The sequence below is a fragment of the Vitis vinifera genome, chromosome 7 (assembly GCF_030704535.1).
Source record: "Vitis vinifera cultivar Pinot Noir 40024 chromosome 7, ASM3070453v1".
In the NCBI taxonomy this organism is placed as follows: domain Eukaryota; kingdom Viridiplantae; phylum Streptophyta; class Magnoliopsida; order Vitales; family Vitaceae; genus Vitis; species Vitis vinifera.
In genome coordinates this window covers 26289675-26309051 of record NC_081811.1, presented here as the reverse complement: position 1 = coordinate 26309051, position 19377 = coordinate 26289675, and the positions used below count along the sequence as shown (strand labels likewise).

Here is a 19377-nt window from a genome sequence, read left to right as displayed (position 1 = left end):
TATTGTTATAATTTTTTTTTAAGATTGTTTTTTTTTTTGTTGAAAAATGTGCTTAGAACTTGTTTCATAATTGTTTTCAAGAATAATTGTTTGTTGAAATGTTTGATAACTAAAAATTATTTTTATTTTTTTATTTTTAAGAATAAAAAATAAAATATTTTTAAATAATATTTTTAATTATTTTTCGTTGTTTTTATTTAATTTTTTTAGGATTGTTTTAAAAAATAATTATATGAACATAAAAATTGATTAAAAATAAAAATAATTGAAATAAAATATATTTTAAAAATATATTTTAAAATATTAAAAATAGACTAAAAACATTTTAGGTTTCATAACAAAATTTTATTTTACAAACATCATAAAACAATTTTCATAAAGTGTCCTTAAAAATTATTTTTTTACAATTATTTTAAAAATTGATTAACAAACATATCCTTAAAATCTAAAAATGGTTTGTAGTAAGAACAGGGTATAATTCAAGGTTTTTATTTTTATTTTTTTCCTTCAAAAAATAAAAGAGTTTTGGAAGAAGATTTTGGTATATTAAATTGGGGTTACAACTTAGAACAAGTTAACCCGAAAATAATGCTAAGTGTAATATCTCACATCGAAAAAAAGAGAAATCGAGTTAAATTTAAGGATTTGAGATAATTGGATTATACTCGGGTTGTTTGAATTTTATACTCAACTTTAATTTAATTCCTTCTGAAATTAAAATTATTATTATGGAAAATTCTTGTGGTCGAGTTAAGGTGAATTATTTATTTATTTATGGAGTAATTGAATAATCGAATTTGTAGCGCCTAACAAAACCAGCATACCAATTAGTTGAAATCCTTTCATTGTCCAAAGACTCCAAACAGCGCCTAAACAATAAAATGAGCGCGGGGATGTGTAAATCACACGTGGAAGGCACGGATCACCCGCGGAAGTGAAGAGCAGCCGTGTAATTTTCATTGGACGGTGAGGGCACTACTAGCGCGACCGACACAAATTTTTAACCTTGTGTAAGTCATAAACAACCGCTTCACTCATACGCGTTCGGCGTGTTGAGCGAGCCTCCATCACCTGAAACAAAATTAGGGTTTGAGTGGGTGAAAGTAGGGTTGTCAGAAATGGGAGGAGGCAATGGCCAGAAGTCGAAGACGGCGCGTGAGCGGAACATGGAGAAGACGAAAGCCGCCAAAGGTATTTCTTTCTTCTACTTTTCTTCATGCTTACCCTTCTCAGAAATAAAAAAGAACAGAAAAATCGAAGGAAATCATGGAAGGCCCAAAAGTCGGATTCAGCCTTAACTTTTCATGAGATTCGGAGATATTTTAATAATTTTCCTCTACATTTATCTTAAACCTAAAGGATTCTTAGGGTTTTTTCCTATTGGGAAACTCTGCTTTATTTCTCATTTTTCTTCGTATTAATTATTCGATTTTCTCAGGAAGCCAGCTTGAGTCAAACAAGAAAGCAATGACAATCCAGGTATCTTTTTTTCCCCCTTTGATTCGGTTTGTTTGCATGTAAAGTTTTCGAGGAAAAATTTTCTTTTAAAAAGAAACTGTAAATAAATTCACCTTAAAAATGATTTTTCTCTTAAACTATTTTCCTCGTAATTGGACGGAGCCTTTATTCTAATAAATTTATTTGTTGAATTGTGTCCATTTTTAGTGGACAATGGTCGCTTAATTAAGAAAACTGGATGAAATTGGACAAAAATTGAGTGTGTTTATGCCATGCTATCCCTAATATGGGAATGCTGACGAAGTTCTAGATCCTTAATTCATCACCTCGAGATATAGGAGTTAGTGATTTGGACATTAGAATGAATATTCTTCCTTGCCCATGGTTTCTACAAACAGATGGAGGTGATGAGATGAACCAGGCCCTTTTTTTTTTGGGGAAGAGTGATCCCTGTATGTTACTGTTGTGAATCCATTAAAAGGTTCATAGATTTTGCCAACATATTTTGCTGCTTGTGGGCTCAGTTGTATGCATAGTGGATCTAGTTTTGTATTAAAATTATAGTCACTGATCTTGTTATATGCTCAGCACTAATAGAGTGGAAAATGGGCCTTTTTTATGGACTCAATAAAGATGTTTAATGGATGTGTGTTTTGTTTTGTCAGATGGAATCTAAGAGCGTTCAAAATGAGTCAGATAGTTGAAACAAGTGTTCATCTTGGCGAATTTTCTTATTTTATAAAATTTGTTTCAATAGCTAATCTCTCTTATGCAGGTGCTTTAATGTTAGGATGTATGCCTAGTTGATGGTATTATTTTTATTGTATTGATCACTGGAACTGCTTGTTGAATTCTTGATAGACATGCATCTGATGTATGTAGAAACATATAGAATTGTGTTGTTGTTTTATTCCTGATATTTTTTATTTTGGCTACTGGGTTAATAAGAATTGATTTGGGAAAACCACTGCAGGCCATGTAGGCAATATTCCTTTTTTTTTTCCCTTGGTACAATAACGAGGAAAACCAGCAGGACCTAAGGAAACCTCTGATGGAAGAACCACCACCACCAATCCATGTGGGTGTGCACAACCCTTTGAGTGTGCACGTGCGCACGCACATGCAAAGGGGTGAAAAAAATATTCAGGGCCTTAGGCCTAGGATGTCTTTTTTCCAGTAGGAGTGCCTTCCAGTTGAGCTGTCCATATAGGGATGACAATAGTGCAGGATCAGGACTGGGCATCCCTCCTCCAATCCTGCCCCTAAGGGGAAATTGGCTACCCTGTTCCTGTTCCAAACATGGGGCAAGGCTGTTGGGACAGTCTGATCCCGGTTTGTCAAACATCCACCCTTTCCACAACCACCGTATTTATGAGGTTGGGATTTCTGAAGTTGAGATGATGGGTAATCAATTTGGTCAAAGCTCAAGCATGGCCATAGGATTAGGGTTTGGGAAGAGAGAGCAATGTTCGTAGACCATAGAGATAAGATAGGTAGAGACTAGAGAGGTGCACTGAGTTCTAGTCACTATCACCACCGCTTGGTTGCACCAGCCACCAATGCATGTTTTCCTCTAAAGTCAGAATCAAAGAATGCAGCCATTTTCCCACCCTAAGCATAGAGCCACAAAACCTTGTAACTCAAAGTCTAACTTCTAGTCAAGGCCTTCTTCATGAGCAATTCAATCCCAAATTCTTCCCTCCCTTCATTGAGAAGGTTTCTTTCACCGTGAAATCTCCAACAGCGAATAATAATAGGAAATGAAAAATGGGGATTAGGGCTTGTGCTAAGAGAATAAGAGTCTGTTTAACAATAATTATAGGAAGCCTTTTAGTTTAAAAAGTGTTTTTGAAAAAAAATTAGGTGTTTGATAAAATTTAGAAAATACTTTTAATAATCTAAAAAATCACTTGTGATGATTTTTGGATAAACACTTGATAGGTGATTTTCCTAAAAACACTTTTATTAAAAATACTGCGAGTAGAAATATTGGCAAACGCACTTTAAGACTATTTATGACACTTAGGTGGTATTTGTTATTTAACTTAATGATGAATATAATTTGTTTTCAGACTTATAGATGATTTGTTTTTATTTTTTTTTTACTTAATAATTTTTTTTATTGAATAGAAAAAACCAAAATAATTAGCTTTTTGCTAAATGCTAAAAATAACTTTTTAAAACAACCAAGACACAATCTCAATATGACCATCACCTTATTAACATTTAACAAAAATAAAATAATGAAAAAACAAACAACTTAATACTTAATACCATTACATTGTATTTAGAGTTAAGTTAAATTAAGTTTTAATTAGATTTCCGGAACAAAAACAAACACCATCTTACTGATTTATTAAACAAATAAGGGAAATAAAAAATTTATTCCCATCCAGTGTAGGGCTGGGAAAACCCTACCTGGGTTAAAACCGACCCATCCTGTGCTTGAAAATTTTCTCACACTAAACTCTTATCTGGTATATTTGTACTAAATCCTTCTTGGGCCAGGTACCTGGCCCAGTCAGGGGTGTGTGGACCATGGTCGTCTGTTTAAGTAGAGTGAATTTTCTGCTTCATGATCTTCTTATATATTCTCCTAATGGTGTTGTATGGGTATTGATTGCAGTGTAAGGTGTGTATGCAGACATTCATCTGCACGACATCTGAGGCAAAGTGCAAGGAACATGCTGAAGCAAAGCATCCCAAATCTGAGCTTTCTACCTGTTTCCCCCATCTGAAAAAATAAGTGGATTGAGTGAAACAATTGGGTTGAGAGGAGTTGGGAAGATATACTTTGTTTAAATGGATGAACCCGATCTAGTATGATCATGCAGAAGTTATGCCAAGCCCGTATTTGTTAATGGTAGTTGCTTGATGGACGTTCTGGAGAAAGATTGATCATGTATGTCATTTAAACTGGTTCTTCTTATGTCTCTTAAAAAGAGTGTGTTCACGTGTAGTCTTTGTTAAAAAGTGAACATCTTAATTGATCTGGGACCATATCACATGTTTATTGGTGGTTCTGGTGTAGTGCCCGACTTTGCTATGTTTTGGTACCAGGGATGAGGAGTGTGAGTACGCATCTCTTCCCTTTATTTATTTATTCATTTGTATGTTTGGATGAACTCCAGAGCAGTGGGGATGGAATCAAGTTATGACATATAAGTGGGATTCCTGATGGGAACTATTTTGATTTTTGAACTTTTAGTGTAAATTATTTTAGAATTTTTTTTTTTTAAAAAAACCAAAACTTTTTTTGGATAAGTTGATTTTAAAAATAATTTGTTATTTTTATTTTGTAAAAAAAATAAATTGTAAATTTAATTTATATAATATAAAATCAATTCAATTCAAGTTTGATTAAAAATAAAAATAATTGTCATTATAAATAAAATTTCAAAATAAATAGTTTCAACAAAATATAAGTTGTATTGTTATAAAGAAATTATAAATTATATATATATTTTTTATAAATATTATGAGAATATGGATATTGATATGTTATAAAAGCATAAATAATTTATTTTGTTAAAAATAAATAATAATAATTTAAAATTAATAATTGTTTTTAAATGAATTTAAAAATAAATAAAATTTTTTTATTTATTTTCAAAATTTCATTATATATATACTACATTCAATTAAGGATATAATATTTTGAAAATTTTTATTTCATCTATGATTGGTTAATCAATTTTTTAAATTTTAAATTATTTTTAAAAATTAGAAGATTTATCAAAGAATTTAAAACATTAATAATGTTTATAATTTTTATAGTTATTATATATATTTAGTTTCAAATCATTTTTAAAAATTATTAAATTTTTAATTATATCTATCACATTTTAAAAAATAAAAGTAAAAAATTATTTTAAACTTCATGTTCGAATAATATTACCAATATATTCTTTTTTTTCATTTTCATTTCCATTTTACTTAACATTAAAATGAAAACAAATAATCAATCTATATAAATTTAAAATCATCAAATTCAGTTCTATTAAAAAAGAAATAAAAATAAAAACAAAATATTCTCTTCCCATTCCTCGTTATTTACCAAACATACAATTGGATTGCAAAAAGTGGTCATTGGAAGATTGCCTTTATTAATTTCTTCTCTTTGGTTTACTACTGCTTATTTGTATGGTCTTGGATCAGGGTTGGTGATCTTCTAGAAGTTGAACCATTATCAATATCAGTTTTCATGCTAGATTTCCCACCATTTCAAGTTTGATTTAATATTAAAACTAGCAGACTGAACCCACCAAAAATGGGCGAGGAAGGTATCAATCAAAGCATAACTCATCTTTTAACATATCCCTTTCCTGCAAGAATAAAAAGATAAGCACTCCAAGACGAATTCTGCTTATTGGTGAGTTACAGACAATATAAAATAGCTTCATGTTGAGTAAAATCCAGAAAAATTTAGTTATCAAAGACAGGTCCTAAATCCACAATAGTTATCTTCAAGGGAGAGACTTTAGGATCATTCTTTAAAATTCGATAAATGCTAGAGCTAACAAGTGGCACAAGGTAGCTCCAACATTTTATAGGGTATATAAAAATGCAAACATGCTACATTCCAATGACATGCGCTGTTTTTATGTATGCACACAAGATGAAGAGGCTACTGTGTTCGCATCCTGCTACTCTCTGCAGCCCTCACTTGAAAGAAATATGGATGTGCCTACAGCGGAACATAAGTTGAGAATAACATGTCAGTGTAATCAAGCAATTGTTCTTATCATCAAACAGAGCTTGTGCAGTTTTCCAAAAATTTTCTTTTCCTTCTTAACCCCCTTTCTTGGTAGGAAAACATGAGAATTTCCTTCGTGTGTGCATGTCTGGATAGAGAGGGAAAAAATACAAAATTCCAGATGTTAGATTCTTGTCAACTTTGGCCAAATTGCAGCCCCAGAAGAAGTAAATAGAAAAAGGCCAAGATATTATTGAGCAAGACAACTGTTTGAGCAACTTCAAAGGTCTGGATAAGACAAAAATAGAGATGTATATATATCCGCTATCCGGGGGTGACAAGGGAAGAGAAGCCTATAGTTCAAAGGAAAGGCAATATCTGTACAGAACATTACAGTTGCCCTCTCCAAAACCACTTGCAATCTGTCAGAGACTAATTAATTCAAATTCTCAGTAACATAGTCCTAAGACAGATGTTCAGATTTTTTACCACCCTGCATAGGTATGACAAGAAATGTTTGAATTGAAGCCTCCCATTGAGGCTAAGATTTTAAGATCAGGATGTAATTATGTGTATGACATTTCATAAAATGTTGCATAGAGTGGGCTGCTTGTTTCAGTCTTGATCTTCACTACCATTGATGGAGATATAGGAGGAAAAAAAGGAATCACGATGTATCAATCAAAAGGAAACAACCTCCTTGAAACATAACAGTACTTATATATAATGTTTATGGTGGCTGAGACCATCGGGTGTGTGATTGGTGGGTCAGGCTGTTGTGTTAGGGGTGTTGCATGGCCTTCCAAAGCTTCAAAAAGTTTCTCTAAGAAATCATGAAATATATCAGAAGGACCGTCTAATTTGAATTACATCACAAAAGGATCCTACCAAGAAAAATACATTTACTTTGGCACATGAAAAATTCCCGAGTCTACCCCAGTGCGAATAGGAATGGTCAAATAATAAGAATGAATATGATCAAGTTCCATGTCCATTAACACAGGCTAGTGGTACTTCATGGACCAATAAGAGGAAAATGTAAAATCACATCAGCTATTTTTTAAGCTGTTTTTTTTTTATAGATAAAGAAAATGTATTATAAAAGAGGGTATACACAATGTATACAACGTAGCCACAAGACCCAAAAGGAAGTGCGAAAACACAAAAACCAGCAAACACGCCCTACATAGAACTTAACTGATCCACAAATCCTAACATCAACAAAGAGTTGTCCCCAATATACAATCTAACCCAATCTCAAAAAAGATTCAAGATAGAATTTTAAAATTGTTTTATCTAAAACTTTCACAATTATCGAAGGCTCTCCTATTTCTCTCCCTCCATATGGTCTAGAACACACATAATGGTGCAATTTTCTAAGCCTTTTTTCCTTTTTTCCCAACAAAGGAACCACTTGAGCTTAAGAGAAATCCCCTAACTAAAGAGTGCATCACCCACTGTATACCAAACAAAGCAAAAACCAACTGCCACAAATTGCATGCTTTTGTGTAATGAAGGAGAATATAATCACTCGTTTCCTCATCTTCTTTGCACATGTAACATCTATTAGGGATCCTCCAACCCCTCACTTTAAGCTAATCTAGAGTTAAAATTCTAGCCCATGTAGCTTCCCAAGCAAAAAAACTCACTCTCATTGAGACCTAAGAATTCCAAACTATATCATAAGGGAAGAGCTCCACTCTTCTACAAGCCAAAGAGAAGTAAAAAGAATTAACTAAGAACGTGTCATTCCTTAACCCTAACCACACCATGGTATACTCGGAGTCCACCCTAATGGAATAGTCATACAATCTAAAAAATACAACCACCTCCTCAAGCTCTTAGTCATGTAACTCTCTAACAAACCTAGGGCCCCAACTACCACCATCCCAGACGTCAACCACTCAAGCATCTTTCAAGGAGGCTATAGAATAAAGAGCTGGAAATAATTCCCTCAAAGAGGTGTCCCCACACCACTTGTCTCTATTCAGAACTTCACCCTGTTCTAGCCTTGAGCACCTCTCATCTGCCTCTGATTGTCTTCCACACACCCACACCATACCCTTCTCTCACTTCTTTAATGCACCACCCCCTTCTTCCTGCCTATACTTTCCTATGATTACCCGTTTCCAAAAGGAGTTCCTTTCACTCACAAATCTCTAGAACTGTTTTCCCAATGCTTTATTAAGGATAGATAAATTTCTGAGGCCCAAACCCCCTTTTTGTTTTTCCATGCAGCAAGCAAACCAATTCACCAAATGTGGCTTGTGAGTCAAAGCCCCCCTTCCCCATAGAAAATCCCTTTGCATCGTTTCCAATCTCATAGCTACCCTCCTTGAGATGGCAAAGATAGACATGAAATAGATTGATAAGCTAGACAAAATGCTCTTTATCAAAGTCTATCTTCCCCACTTTGAAAGATACTATCCCTTCCACAAAATAAGTCTTTTCTAAAAGCATTTTTCCATTCCTTCCCAAACCCTATAGGACTTGTAAAGGGCTCCCAAAGGTAGGCCTAAATAGGTGGTAGGAAAAGCACCCACCTTATAACCTAAAATCCTTGCAAGCTCCTCCAAGTTAGAAACATCTCCAATAGGGATCAACTCACTTTTCTTTAGATTGATCTTCAACCTTGATATTGTTTCAAGCCACATGAAGATCCAATTCAAATACTCCAAGTTCTTTCTGCTAGCATCACAAAAAATTAGTGTGTTATCTGTAAATAGCAAGTGGGAGACCTCCACCTCCAAACCATTTCTACCCCTTACCAAGAAGCCATCAATAAAACCCTCTTCTTTTGCCCTTAGTAGAATGCAAGAGAGTTTCCATTACCAAAATGAAGAGATAAAAGGACAAAGGGTCTCCTTGTCTCAACCCCCTGGAGCTTTGGAAGAAACTTGAAGGGGATCCATTGACCAAGACTGAGAAATGTGCTATAGAGATACACCATTTAATCTCATTAATCCACTTGGATCCAAAGCCCATTTTCTCCAACAGAGCAAGAACAAAACTCCAATCAACATGGTTGCAAGCTTTTTCAATGTCTAGCTTGCAGATGATTCCTTTTAGTTGCCTTTAATTCTAGAGTCAATGGCCTTATTTGCTATCAAAACAACATCCAAGATTTGTCTACTCGCCACAAAGCATGCTGAAAATCCGAGACTAAGTTGCCCACCACCCTTTTAAGTTTGTTTGCAAGAACCTTAGCAAGAAGCTTGTATAACCCTCTTATTAAACTAATTGGTCTAAAGTCCTTTAGATTTTCTGCACACCCCGCACCCCCCTCTCTTTTCTTTGGTATCAGAACTAGAAAAGTGACATTTAAACTCCTCTGAAAAGACCTTAGATCATAGAATTCCTTGAAGAACTCCATGACCTCTCTTTTCACAAAGCCCTAACAGAAATGCCAAAAAGCCGTAGTGAAGCCATTTGGACCGGGGGCTTTATCCCCACTTAAGCTAGACAAGGCAGCTAGGACCTCCTCCTCAGAGAATGGGATCTTCAGTGTTTCTGATTCCACACTTGGTAAGGAGTCAAAGTTCAACCCACTAATGCTTGGCCTCCAATCCCTCGACTCAGCAAAAATCCTGCTAAAGGCATTTGCTACACCAACTTTAATGTTGTCCTCATCAGTTCTTAGCAATTTACCATCCACTCTTAACTTGGCCAAAAAATTTCTTCTTCTTGTAGCATTAGCCATTTTGTGAAAAAGTTTTGTATTCTTATCCCCCTCTCTCAGTCATAGTTCTCTTGATTTTTGTCTCCAAGAGATTTCTTCCATTGCTGCCCATTTTTTGAAATCTTCCACCACCCCCTCATAACCTCCCTTTTCTCCTTTGTGAGAGCCCTTTCCCTTTCCTGAGAGTCCCAAAACCCTAGTTGTGAAAGGCTGCTAGCTTCTTTGTAGAAACATTCCCAAAGACCTCCTTATTCCAAGCCTTAAGATCCCACTTCAAGGCTTTTAGCTTGATCAACAAAATGTGGCTAAATGAGCCTTGTACACCACACCCTTCTCACCAACTTGTTACTAGTTCTCTGAAACCTTCCACCGTCAACCACATGTTTTCAAATTTGAAAGGTGCTTTTCCTTTCTTAATCCCTCCACCATCAAGAAGGATTGGCCCATGATTAGAGACAGGTTTTGGAAGGATGCTTTGAAGCAAACCACTGAATTGGTTCTCCCAATCTTCAGAAACAAGGAAATGGTCTAGCCTAGAAGCTAGCCTATTATTTAACCCACCACACCAAGTGAAAGAACCTCCAATTAGAGGAAGATCAATTAATTCCAGGTCCTCAATTATCTCTGAAAAGTGACTCATAGAGGTTGAAATCCTTTGACAATTCCTTCTCTTCTCCGGGAACTTCACAGCATTGAAGTCCCCTCCCACACACCAAGGGTCATTCCAAAGACTTCTAATATCACTCAATTCATTCCAGAAATTTCCCCCCTCATCAGTCAGAACAAGGCCATAAACCCTTGTAAACATCCAAACAAAATTATCCTCGCAATTTTTTAAACAACAGGAGACTGAGAAAGCACCATTCTCCATCTCAATAAGGTCCAGCACCCGGTTGCCCCAGAACACAAAAATACCCTCTGATTGGCCCCTAGCTTCCACTGCTCCCCATTCCAGGAATAAGGTCCAACCCACTGAACAGCTATTTTTTTAAGTTAACCATAAATCTATGGCATTAAGGAACAGAAATAGCAGTCAATGACCCATATAACATTACCATTGCCTCTCTTGCTGTCAGCCTGTCCTGATGATCATATCGAAGGAGCTTATCAAGAAAATCAATGGCCTGCAAGTCACAAACCTCAAAAGAATCAACACTAGTTATAGGGCTATTGCTGCACAAAGGAGCAAGCTAAAGATTTGATATGCTTTTAAACAATATTAAATAAAAGACCTCTGGAGAAACTAGATGCTGATTGTCTGCATGGATAAATTTGGACCACGGCTTTCTGCTGTGCCTGCAGACAAATGAACTGACACATTAATTTCTGTTGATATCACTTGTTTGTGGTGTGACTTAAATCTTACTTATGGAGAAGAATGAAACCTTCACATTCCTTTATGTTCCCACGGAAGGTAATATTTTAATGTAATCCTAGCTTTCATTGAGTGATAGTGGATTAACCACATGCTGGAGAAATTCACGTTGAACATACCTCCCAACAAGAGCATCAAGTTGAGGATCGAGCTCTAAACGATATTTGTTCAGATATGCATTTAACTCATCTGTACCAAGTACCTGAAAATACATGAAATGTCACCCTACAGGAACATAGAACAAGTTAACTTGCTAATGACTTGGTTATTGTGTGATCTAGTATAGCATGTGCTACAAAGAATGCAAACTTTTATTTTTATTTTCATTTTTTATTTATATACTTATTTATTTATTAGTATTCATTAAGTCCCAGTCTAACTATTAGTCAGTAACCACCATGGCCAGTGAAGCAGGGAAGAAACCTATACAACACTACTTGCTGTGGTAGTGCTGCAGCCTCTACCCAGGGTTCAAATTTTATATTTATTAAACAGATTATCCATGGCCTAGGGTCCTCCAGAAATTACAGTGCAGTTGCAGCAAAATGAATTCAGTAGGTTTTTATTTTATTTTATATGTCATCAGAGCATTAGCCATCTAATGTTGTCTCAATATGATACAACGGTTCAATTATCACCTCATTTTGAAGACCCTACTAAATTAGGTCCAATCATTTGAACATTATTGTTTGGTCTTTCTAAAGGTAATCAAGGCCCCAGAATTGCATAAATATTGTAAAACTATCACCAAAAGTGATAATCACAACATAAGCCGACAACTATTTCCACCTTGCCAGGTCAAGCAGGCCTCAGTGTACCAAACAAACATGAAACCCATGCAGGGGAGTCATTACTTGAATAATTGAATATCAGCTCTTTGGTCCAACAATTACCAGAAAATCCCTTGAGATATTGTCCAAGAAAGACTGTTCTTAAGGAAAGTAGATTTGTCTAGGGAGTAAAAGTTGGTGTATGTACACCTTTGAGGCCTTGCTCAAGCGTTGTGGGAGTCTCCAATTTCAACTCATAGTAGGCTAGTAGCATCCAAAATAAAAAGATGAAAAAAAATGCTTACTAAAAAAAGAGGGAGGGGGGAAATGGGTGCATGAATCCATGGGATACATTTAAGCTGTTAATTGAAGATTGGGAAAAGATGATTTCTTTGAGCAGAAAGTGTCTAAAAGTGGGCTTTTAAGATGGTTCTACCAGAAGATGGGGAAGGTGGTTCCTAGGAACGAGATATGGTTACAGAAGCACCTCTAAAAGAGGTGGTTTTAGTGGGGATGTCTATAGAGGAATGGATAGTGTAATATTTGTAAGAGAGATGGGGTTCTTGTACTTTTAGCCACTGCTTCGGTGGTTTTTTAATACAATCTCTTTATTTATCAAAAAAAAATATTTGCAAGAGAGATGAGGAAATGTTAAGTGCCCGTTTGTATACATTTCTTGTTTTCTGTTTTTCAAAAACAGAAAATGATAGATAACTCTTATATAAAATACACTCAAAATTTAAAAGTAAAAGGACATAAGGTAAGTCTACACTTTTTATATAAGAGTTATTATATTTTATATAAAAGTTACTACCATTTTTTATTTTTAGAAACAAAAAATAGGAATTATATCCAAACAAGCACAGAATTATCGATTTCTTAATTGCAATATAGCCATGGAATTATGAACCAGTGGTAGTTTTTATTCAGGTTGTAATGAGTGATGCCTAGTTCGATTGAAGAGCCTTTGTTGGGTGGGAATGGTTGTTCTGTGGACAGGAAGAAAACAAAACCATGGAAAGTGTTGCTCCTATGGCTGTTATGGCATACTTGGAAATTTGATATGAGAAAAGTGGGTATTTCACAGAAAGGAGTAGTCACTGCTGAATATGGACATGTTCCATTGTTCTATATGTGAGCGACAAGGCCTTGTGGGCCTTTCTTCTGCCTCCTTTGTTTCATTGTCTTTTGCATGTACCTTCTTGGATTCCTATTTTCTTTTCTCTTTCATTTTGGGTTATTATGATATTAGGCTACAATGTTCATATCGTCCTTATTTTTTTCTGATAGGTAAAGTTCATATTGTCCTTATTGTTATAGTTTTATATTTATTCCAAGTTCTCCAAGACTTATTTTTGGAATCACAGGAAGATGAACCATCCAGAGGAGCCAAAATAAACGGAGTGCAATGGTCCGGGTGTGAATCCACTAGTATCAGCATCATCCTAATAGTATATATAGAACATTACCAATAACCCAAGAGTAATAGATGAAGCTTAATTGTCAGAAGGCATTCCTATAATCAATTTCAACCAGAAAATTAAATTAAAACACGGATCAGATTTTTTAATACAGCACTGCATATACCACTATATTTTCTAACTATAACTCTTTTGAGAAAATGTATCACAAAATTTCCGTTAGTTAAGAAAAAAAATGCATCGGTCATTAAATAATCCTGGATTTTTTTTTTTTGATAGACAAAGAGGACCATTAGATTAAAAACACGCCAAAAAACATAGGCAATAATCCTGGATGGATAAGACAGAGACACAATATATGCCAAATATGCTAAATATTCATATAAACAAAGTAAGCAGTACAATAAATAAGAATATATGGATCTAGTACTTGAAATACATGCTGTTTTGGCAAAGTGGCAGAACCTTTGAATGATATGAAAAGACTATGCCTTAAATTTTAAGATCATTTAGCCAAACATACCTTGGCAATCTTGACAAGCTGATCATGATTGTCATGACCATAAAAGAATGGTTCCTTGCGAAAGATCTACATAAATAATAGAAGTATACTGAGTAAAACAAAATGATAATTAAAATAAATACAAAAAATGTAAATGGCACAATCAGCCCTTCAAATGATTCAAGATCAACAGTAGTAGTAAATCTCACCATTCCCGCAAACATGCAACCAAGGCTCCACATATCCAAAGAATAATCATAATCTTGCAAATCAACAAGAAGTTCTGGCCCCTTAAAGTATCTGAGTAACAAGGAAAGGAACTTCAAACCTTACGAAAAAATCTGAATTCTTAGGATCTCCCATCTTACTATAAAAATTTCAGAAATCAAAGAAAACCACACTTGGCACCATCCTTGATTTCAATCTTTCCATTTTATAACCGGTTCAAATCAAACAGAAAAGATCATCCAATCAAGCATGTCAAATAACAAAGCTTAACAGGTTGCTAGGCCAGTCTAAATTCAAATTTAGATTATCAATATCAGTACAGCTAAGAAATGCATTGATATGACAAAATAAGGCATCATGAAGATGGCTTAGCTGAAGAGAACAGCAAATCTTGATCATTTCCTTTCAAATATTTCACATGGTCAGAGAAATTATTGACACATGTGGAAAAGAATGAAGCTAATAGAACCACATAAGCTTATTCACAATTGTTAATTTTAGCAACATCTCTCCCCAACTCTTGCATGTTTTACCCATGAGGCAAAAGAAATCAAAAATGTATCACAAATGAAAAATTGCACACCACCCCAAACCAACCCCCACAGCACCCACACATGCTGCATGCACACACACATATTAGAGGCAAAGAACCAGAAAAGTAATTCAAATAATTCTAGACACTTACCGAGAAGCAACACGAACATTATATTCTTTGCCAGGATGGTAGAATTCAGCAAGACCCCAATCAATCAGTCTAAGTTTTCGCAACTCATGGTCTATCATAACATTGTGAGGCTTGACATCTCTGTGCATTATTCCTTGTGAATGACAGTAATCTAATGCCTGCATACGCAAGACTTACTGAATTAAGCAAGCATGAAAAGAAGCACTTGCAACAATTTGAGATGTTCTCTGTGATGCTGAGCCTCCAGTTTGTTTCATATAATAAGTTTTTTTTTTTTTTATATAAGTACAGTTTGTTTCATGTAATAAGTTAGTTATCTGATATATCTCATTTAAATTCCAATCAATCAAAGCATCATGCAGCGAGTCTGCACATTTTGGGCAGAAAGAGACCAACATAGTTCCCAATTGTTAAGGGGTTAAAGTGTATCTAAAACACATTTAGAAAAATTCAAGGATGAAAAAGAATAATAACTTTCTCCAGAAATGATTGGAATGGAATGATAGGATTACACCATAAAAATTTGTGTCTATCACAATGAAGTGTGTTTACATGCATGATAATATTTGGAGATTCCAGTTAAAAGATTTTCAATCCAAACTTATTTCTCAATAAAAATTTGAAACTCCTGCAAACTTCATTTTCTCCAAAAAAAAAATATAGTTCTAATGGTGTCAACCATCAAAAACAACATATCAAATAAACCACTACTTTTCTTACACTGATTAAATTTTCCAAAAATAAATGCAGGATATACAATTAAGATGAATGTGAGGGAGAACTTTTACCTAGTCTGACACTGTTTCAGTCGTGTGAGAACACATGATTAAAAGAAGTTATTGCTGAGAGATGTAATTGTCCATCAGATGTTGCTGATTAGAACAGATACTCAGCACCTCTCTTAAAAAGTTATCAAAAGTTCAAAATTCTCCTGTTTCTTGAGACATGTGATTTAAGCCATTTTTGACTTCCATTAGTTGAAGAGAGGACCTCCGAGTTGGTAAACAAAACAAAACACACATAACGACAACAACAATAACAACAACAACAGAAAGGGAACAAGAAAGTTTCCCCTGATTTTTTAAGTAAAACAGTGCTGAAGGCTCCAACCTAAGAGGATAGATCAAGTTATGTTTTTAAAGGTGTGAGACAATGTAGAAGACATAAAAGTACCTATGACCAGTATGGTACCCAATTCAGTTTCAAGTATCAATCCTTAAAAGGCAAAATTTTTGCATGAAGAAGGTCTAGTGGTTAGGATTTTAGCATAAAGAGACCAATCATGTGTGCACACATGATTTCATATGCAGCAACCATAGCCTGATTTTATGAGGTTCTTTCATCAAATTGACTCTTAACAGTGAATTCCATCAATTTAGCAACAAAGGGTAGCCTATCAGAAGAGGTTTTAACTAGATCAGGGTACCCCAAAGTTGGATAGGAAGATGCAGAAAAAGTTTGTAGCAAAAGAAGAATTCCCAAATGTTTGTGGCTTCTTACGATGTAAGAGCAGATGCTCTTTATATCCAAACTACTAACCATATAGTAACTTTAAATAAACTAAATTCTGGAAATTCAAATGGTTCAATCAAAGAAAAACAAAAACCCTAATGACTCCTGAAGCTCTCTTTCCACTGTAAGATGCAGATATTCCAGCAGGCAATCAGGCAAAGCAGGGTTTTTTTTTTTTTTCTTTTGTGGCTAAATGGTGTCCACAAAAATTTTCTAAACAATATCTTCACCTATCCAGATCTTGCAAAATTCCATCAATTTAGCAACAAAGGGCAGCCTATCAGAAGAGGTTTTAACTAGATCAGGGTACCCCAAAGTTGGATAGGAAGATGCAGAAAAAGTTTGTGGCTTCTTACTATGGAAGAGCAGATGTTCTTTATATCCAAACTAGCAACCATATAGTAACTTAAAATGAACTAAATTCTGGAAATTCAAATGGTTAGATCAAAGAAAAACAAAAACCCTAGTGACTCCTGAACCTTTCTTTCCACTGTAAGATGCAGATATTCCAGCAGGCAATCGGGCAAAGCAGGTTTTTTTTTTGGCTAAATGGTGTCCACAAAAATTTTCTGAACAATATCTTCACCTATCCAGATCTTGCAATCCTTCTTGTGTTTTATTTCTTTGTTCCCAAATAAAAAAGCATGCAGCTCAGGTGAACAAATAAATCAACTAGCAAAACATCAAGAATGGGCATAATTTCTGCAAGTTGAGATGAAGAGAGAAAGGCAAAAAAGTTATGTCTCTAATAAATCTAAAGTATAAATTACCTTGAGAAGCTCATATATGTAGTAGCGTATGTCATAATCGGTCAGAGTGGGGTACAAAACTTTGAAATCTGTACTGTTCACATACTCAAATATCAAGCTAGGAGTTTTTGAATGCTGGTCTCTGACAATATCAAGCAGCTTGACGACATTTGGGCCCCCACAAAGGTTCTGAAGTATTTTTATCTCCCTCTTTATCTGCACAACAATCATTTAAAGAAATGGATATGTCTGATAAACTATATTAATGAATTTACTACACAACGATTTCTCAAAAATGCTATAAAACATCAGACTACAATAGAGAATATTTAAAGTAGCCAACTGGTAAATGATTTCACAACTAATCACACTTGCAGGGGTTTTCCTCCCACTCTCTGTTTGTTACATGCTCTTTATAAAAACATGCATTGTTTAGGGTAACACTGCATTGTTCTTTTTTCTTAGGGGCCTTATGTGACTATAGACCAAACATCATCAACAAAGCAAATGAAGCGCCAAATCTAGCTAGAGTAATTTCCAACAAAACAATAACCTTTATCATGTGCTAACCATCCACATAAGAAAGGATTAAAAAAATCACCTTCTTTTTCTTAACAGGCTTGAGGATCTTGATTATGCATCGCTCGTTGCTATTAACATTTATGCCTTCAAAAACCTCGCTGTATTTTCCCCTTCCAACTTTCCGAACAACCTCATAGTCATCCTGATCACTGGGAGAAAAAGAAGGGAAGAGAATGAGAGAAAAATTAGTTCAACATACAGATTTTGAAAATTACAATTCCCTAAACAAAGAGAACAAACTATTATCAAAGCCGGTGGTCATTATAATAGTAAAGCTCCTTTAGGCCAGCTATAATAAATCTTTAATTATATTGTTGAAAGGACCACAAGGACAAGAGGAAGACTATATATATAAGAATGAGGTAATTCCATTAGTGGTAATGAACCATAAACTCTCAAATGGAGTGCTGAGTAGAGTCCTGGGCCAGATCTCACTTTACTACAACTTGGGAGTGACACTGGTCACCTAAACCACAAATCATAAAACCATTAGCTTCCCGGAAATGATCTTCAAAGATCATGAAATGAGAAGCTTTCAATACATAAACAGAGGAAAAAAATTCAAATCTCATGTATACGACTCTCCTTGAGCATAAGTCGAAAAACAAGCTCATGAACATACAACACCAAACCACAAGTTTGAGATTAACCTCTATATACTTCAGCTGAAACCCTAAAAGTTGAACTCACTCAGGACCCGAGCTTTCACAATAAGGTTCTGTAGACAAAATTCAATTCCCGCCATATCAACACCAAAAAAAAAAAAAAAAAACCTAATCTCCTCATCCATCGCGATTGCCAACACAGTCCATGTGGCTAACGAGAAACCGCAGGAAACAAATTCAATCATTTAGATAATTGTTCTTTTTCTTCACAGCGATTTCTCAGAAATCAGGGTTTCTCGGTTCAAATCACAAAAATTAAACGATCCCAGTCAACAACCTAAGACAAAAACCAGAAGAAAAAAAAACCTCCGGAATTAGGGTTAAGAGGAGAAAATCGATATGTACCCCCACTGAACGGTGAGAGATTCGTAATCCCAGTAATCTTTGGGGCGAAGAACGTTGACGTCGGCGTAGACTCGAGCTTTGGACATGGGAGCGACGTCGGATGAAGAGATCTCGGAAAGTTGGAGCTTGAGCCTGGCCTTGGAAGTATCGACGATGGGTGTGATGATCTTGTTGTCGGGGATAGGAGGAGATGAGTGTGGGCGTAGGTTAGGAGGTAGCGCAAGCGGCGCACGCAAAGCCACGAGGGCGCACACTAGCAAGAGAGGAAAAAGTGGGACGAGGGGGGTGTGCGCATCTTTCATGTGCCATAACCATTACCTACTAACAAGAGAGATCCCTTCCCTAATCATAAAGCTGCCCTCCCGGTTTTCTTGTCCATGCGTTCCATGACTCCCTTCTCTTTGTGCCACTGCCATTGGGTGAAGATAGAAAAATTTACCATTTTTAAAATAATTGACCTTTACACTAAAATAAGTTAAATATACTTTTGTAAATAAATAATTATTATTGTTATTTACCATTTTAAAATAATATATTTTCTATTCATATTTATTTTAAAAATAATTGACTAAAATTGATAAAATACTTCTTATATTTATAAATTTATCTCTTCTAATATTTTTATTTGAAGAGTAACTTATTTTTATATAAATACTTTTAATTATTTAAAATTTATATTAAAAAATGCTTATTTTTATAAATAAAAAAAT

At 35.0% G+C, this 19377-nt stretch overlaps 2 protein-coding genes across 3 annotated transcripts; one reads left to right on the top strand and one right to left on the bottom strand.

Moving 5' to 3' along the window:
* Positions 1–816: 816 nt before the first annotated feature.
* LOC100249283 (uncharacterized protein At2g23090) lies at positions 817–4583 on the top strand. The gene is made up of 3 exons (XM_002284140.5): positions 817–1191; positions 1439–1479; positions 4085–4583. Exons 1-3 carry the CDS (start codon positions 1119–1121, stop codon positions 4202–4204), a joined length of 234 nt encoding a protein of 77 aa, XP_002284176.1. The 5' UTR covers positions 817–1118; the 3' UTR covers positions 4205–4583.
* Positions 4584–5800: 1217 nt separating this feature from the next.
* LOC100259500 (casein kinase II subunit alpha-2) lies at positions 5801–19109 on the bottom strand. Of its 2 annotated transcripts, none has more exons than XM_019221088.2 (10): positions 18668–19109; positions 17677–17806; positions 17097–17291; positions 14815–14972; positions 14111–14201; positions 13923–13988; positions 11328–11410; positions 11066–11129; positions 10889–10957; positions 5801–6302 (listed from the first exon to the last, which is right to left on the bottom strand). In XM_019221088.2, exons 1-10 carry the CDS (start codon positions 18967–18969, stop codon positions 6186–6188), a joined length of 1275 nt encoding a protein of 424 aa, XP_019076633.1. In that variant the 5' UTR covers positions 18970–19109; the 3' UTR covers positions 5801–6185. The 2 variants fall into 2 exon arrangements, with proteins under 2 accessions (XP_019076633.1, XP_002284196.1); XM_002284160.4 differs by having other exon boundaries at positions 5801–6145.
* Positions 19110–19377: the final 268 nt, after the last annotated feature.

What these genes read in the sequence shown, in the direction of transcription:
- LOC100249283 (XM_002284140.5), top strand. Translation starts at nt 1,119, where the DNA reads ATGGGAGGAGGCAATGGCCAGAAGTCGAAGACGGCGCGTGAGCGGAAC. An exon ending in GAAGACGAAAGCCGCCAAAG is followed by an intron (nt 1,192 to 1,438) that starts GTATTTCTTTCT and finishes CGATTTTCTCAG; the next exon opens with GAAGCCAGCTTGAGTCAAAC. An exon ending in AGAAAGCAATGACAATCCAG is followed by an intron (nt 1,480 to 4,084) that starts GTATCTTTTTTT and finishes TATTGATTGCAG; the next exon opens with TGTAAGGTGTGTATGCAGAC.
- LOC100259500 (XM_019221088.2), bottom strand. Translation starts at nt 18,969, where the DNA reads ATGAAAGATGCGCACACCCCCCTCGTCCCACTTTTTCCTCTCTTGCTA. An exon ending in ACATATATGAGCTTCTCAAG is followed by an intron (nt 14,973 to 17,096) that starts GTAATTTATACT and finishes TTGCGTATGCAG; the next exon opens with GCATTAGATTACTGTCATTC. An exon ending in TGACAGCAAGAGAGGCAATG is followed by an intron (nt 6,303 to 10,888) that starts GTAATGTTATAT and finishes CTCTCTATCCAG; the next exon opens with ACATGCACACACGAAGGAAA.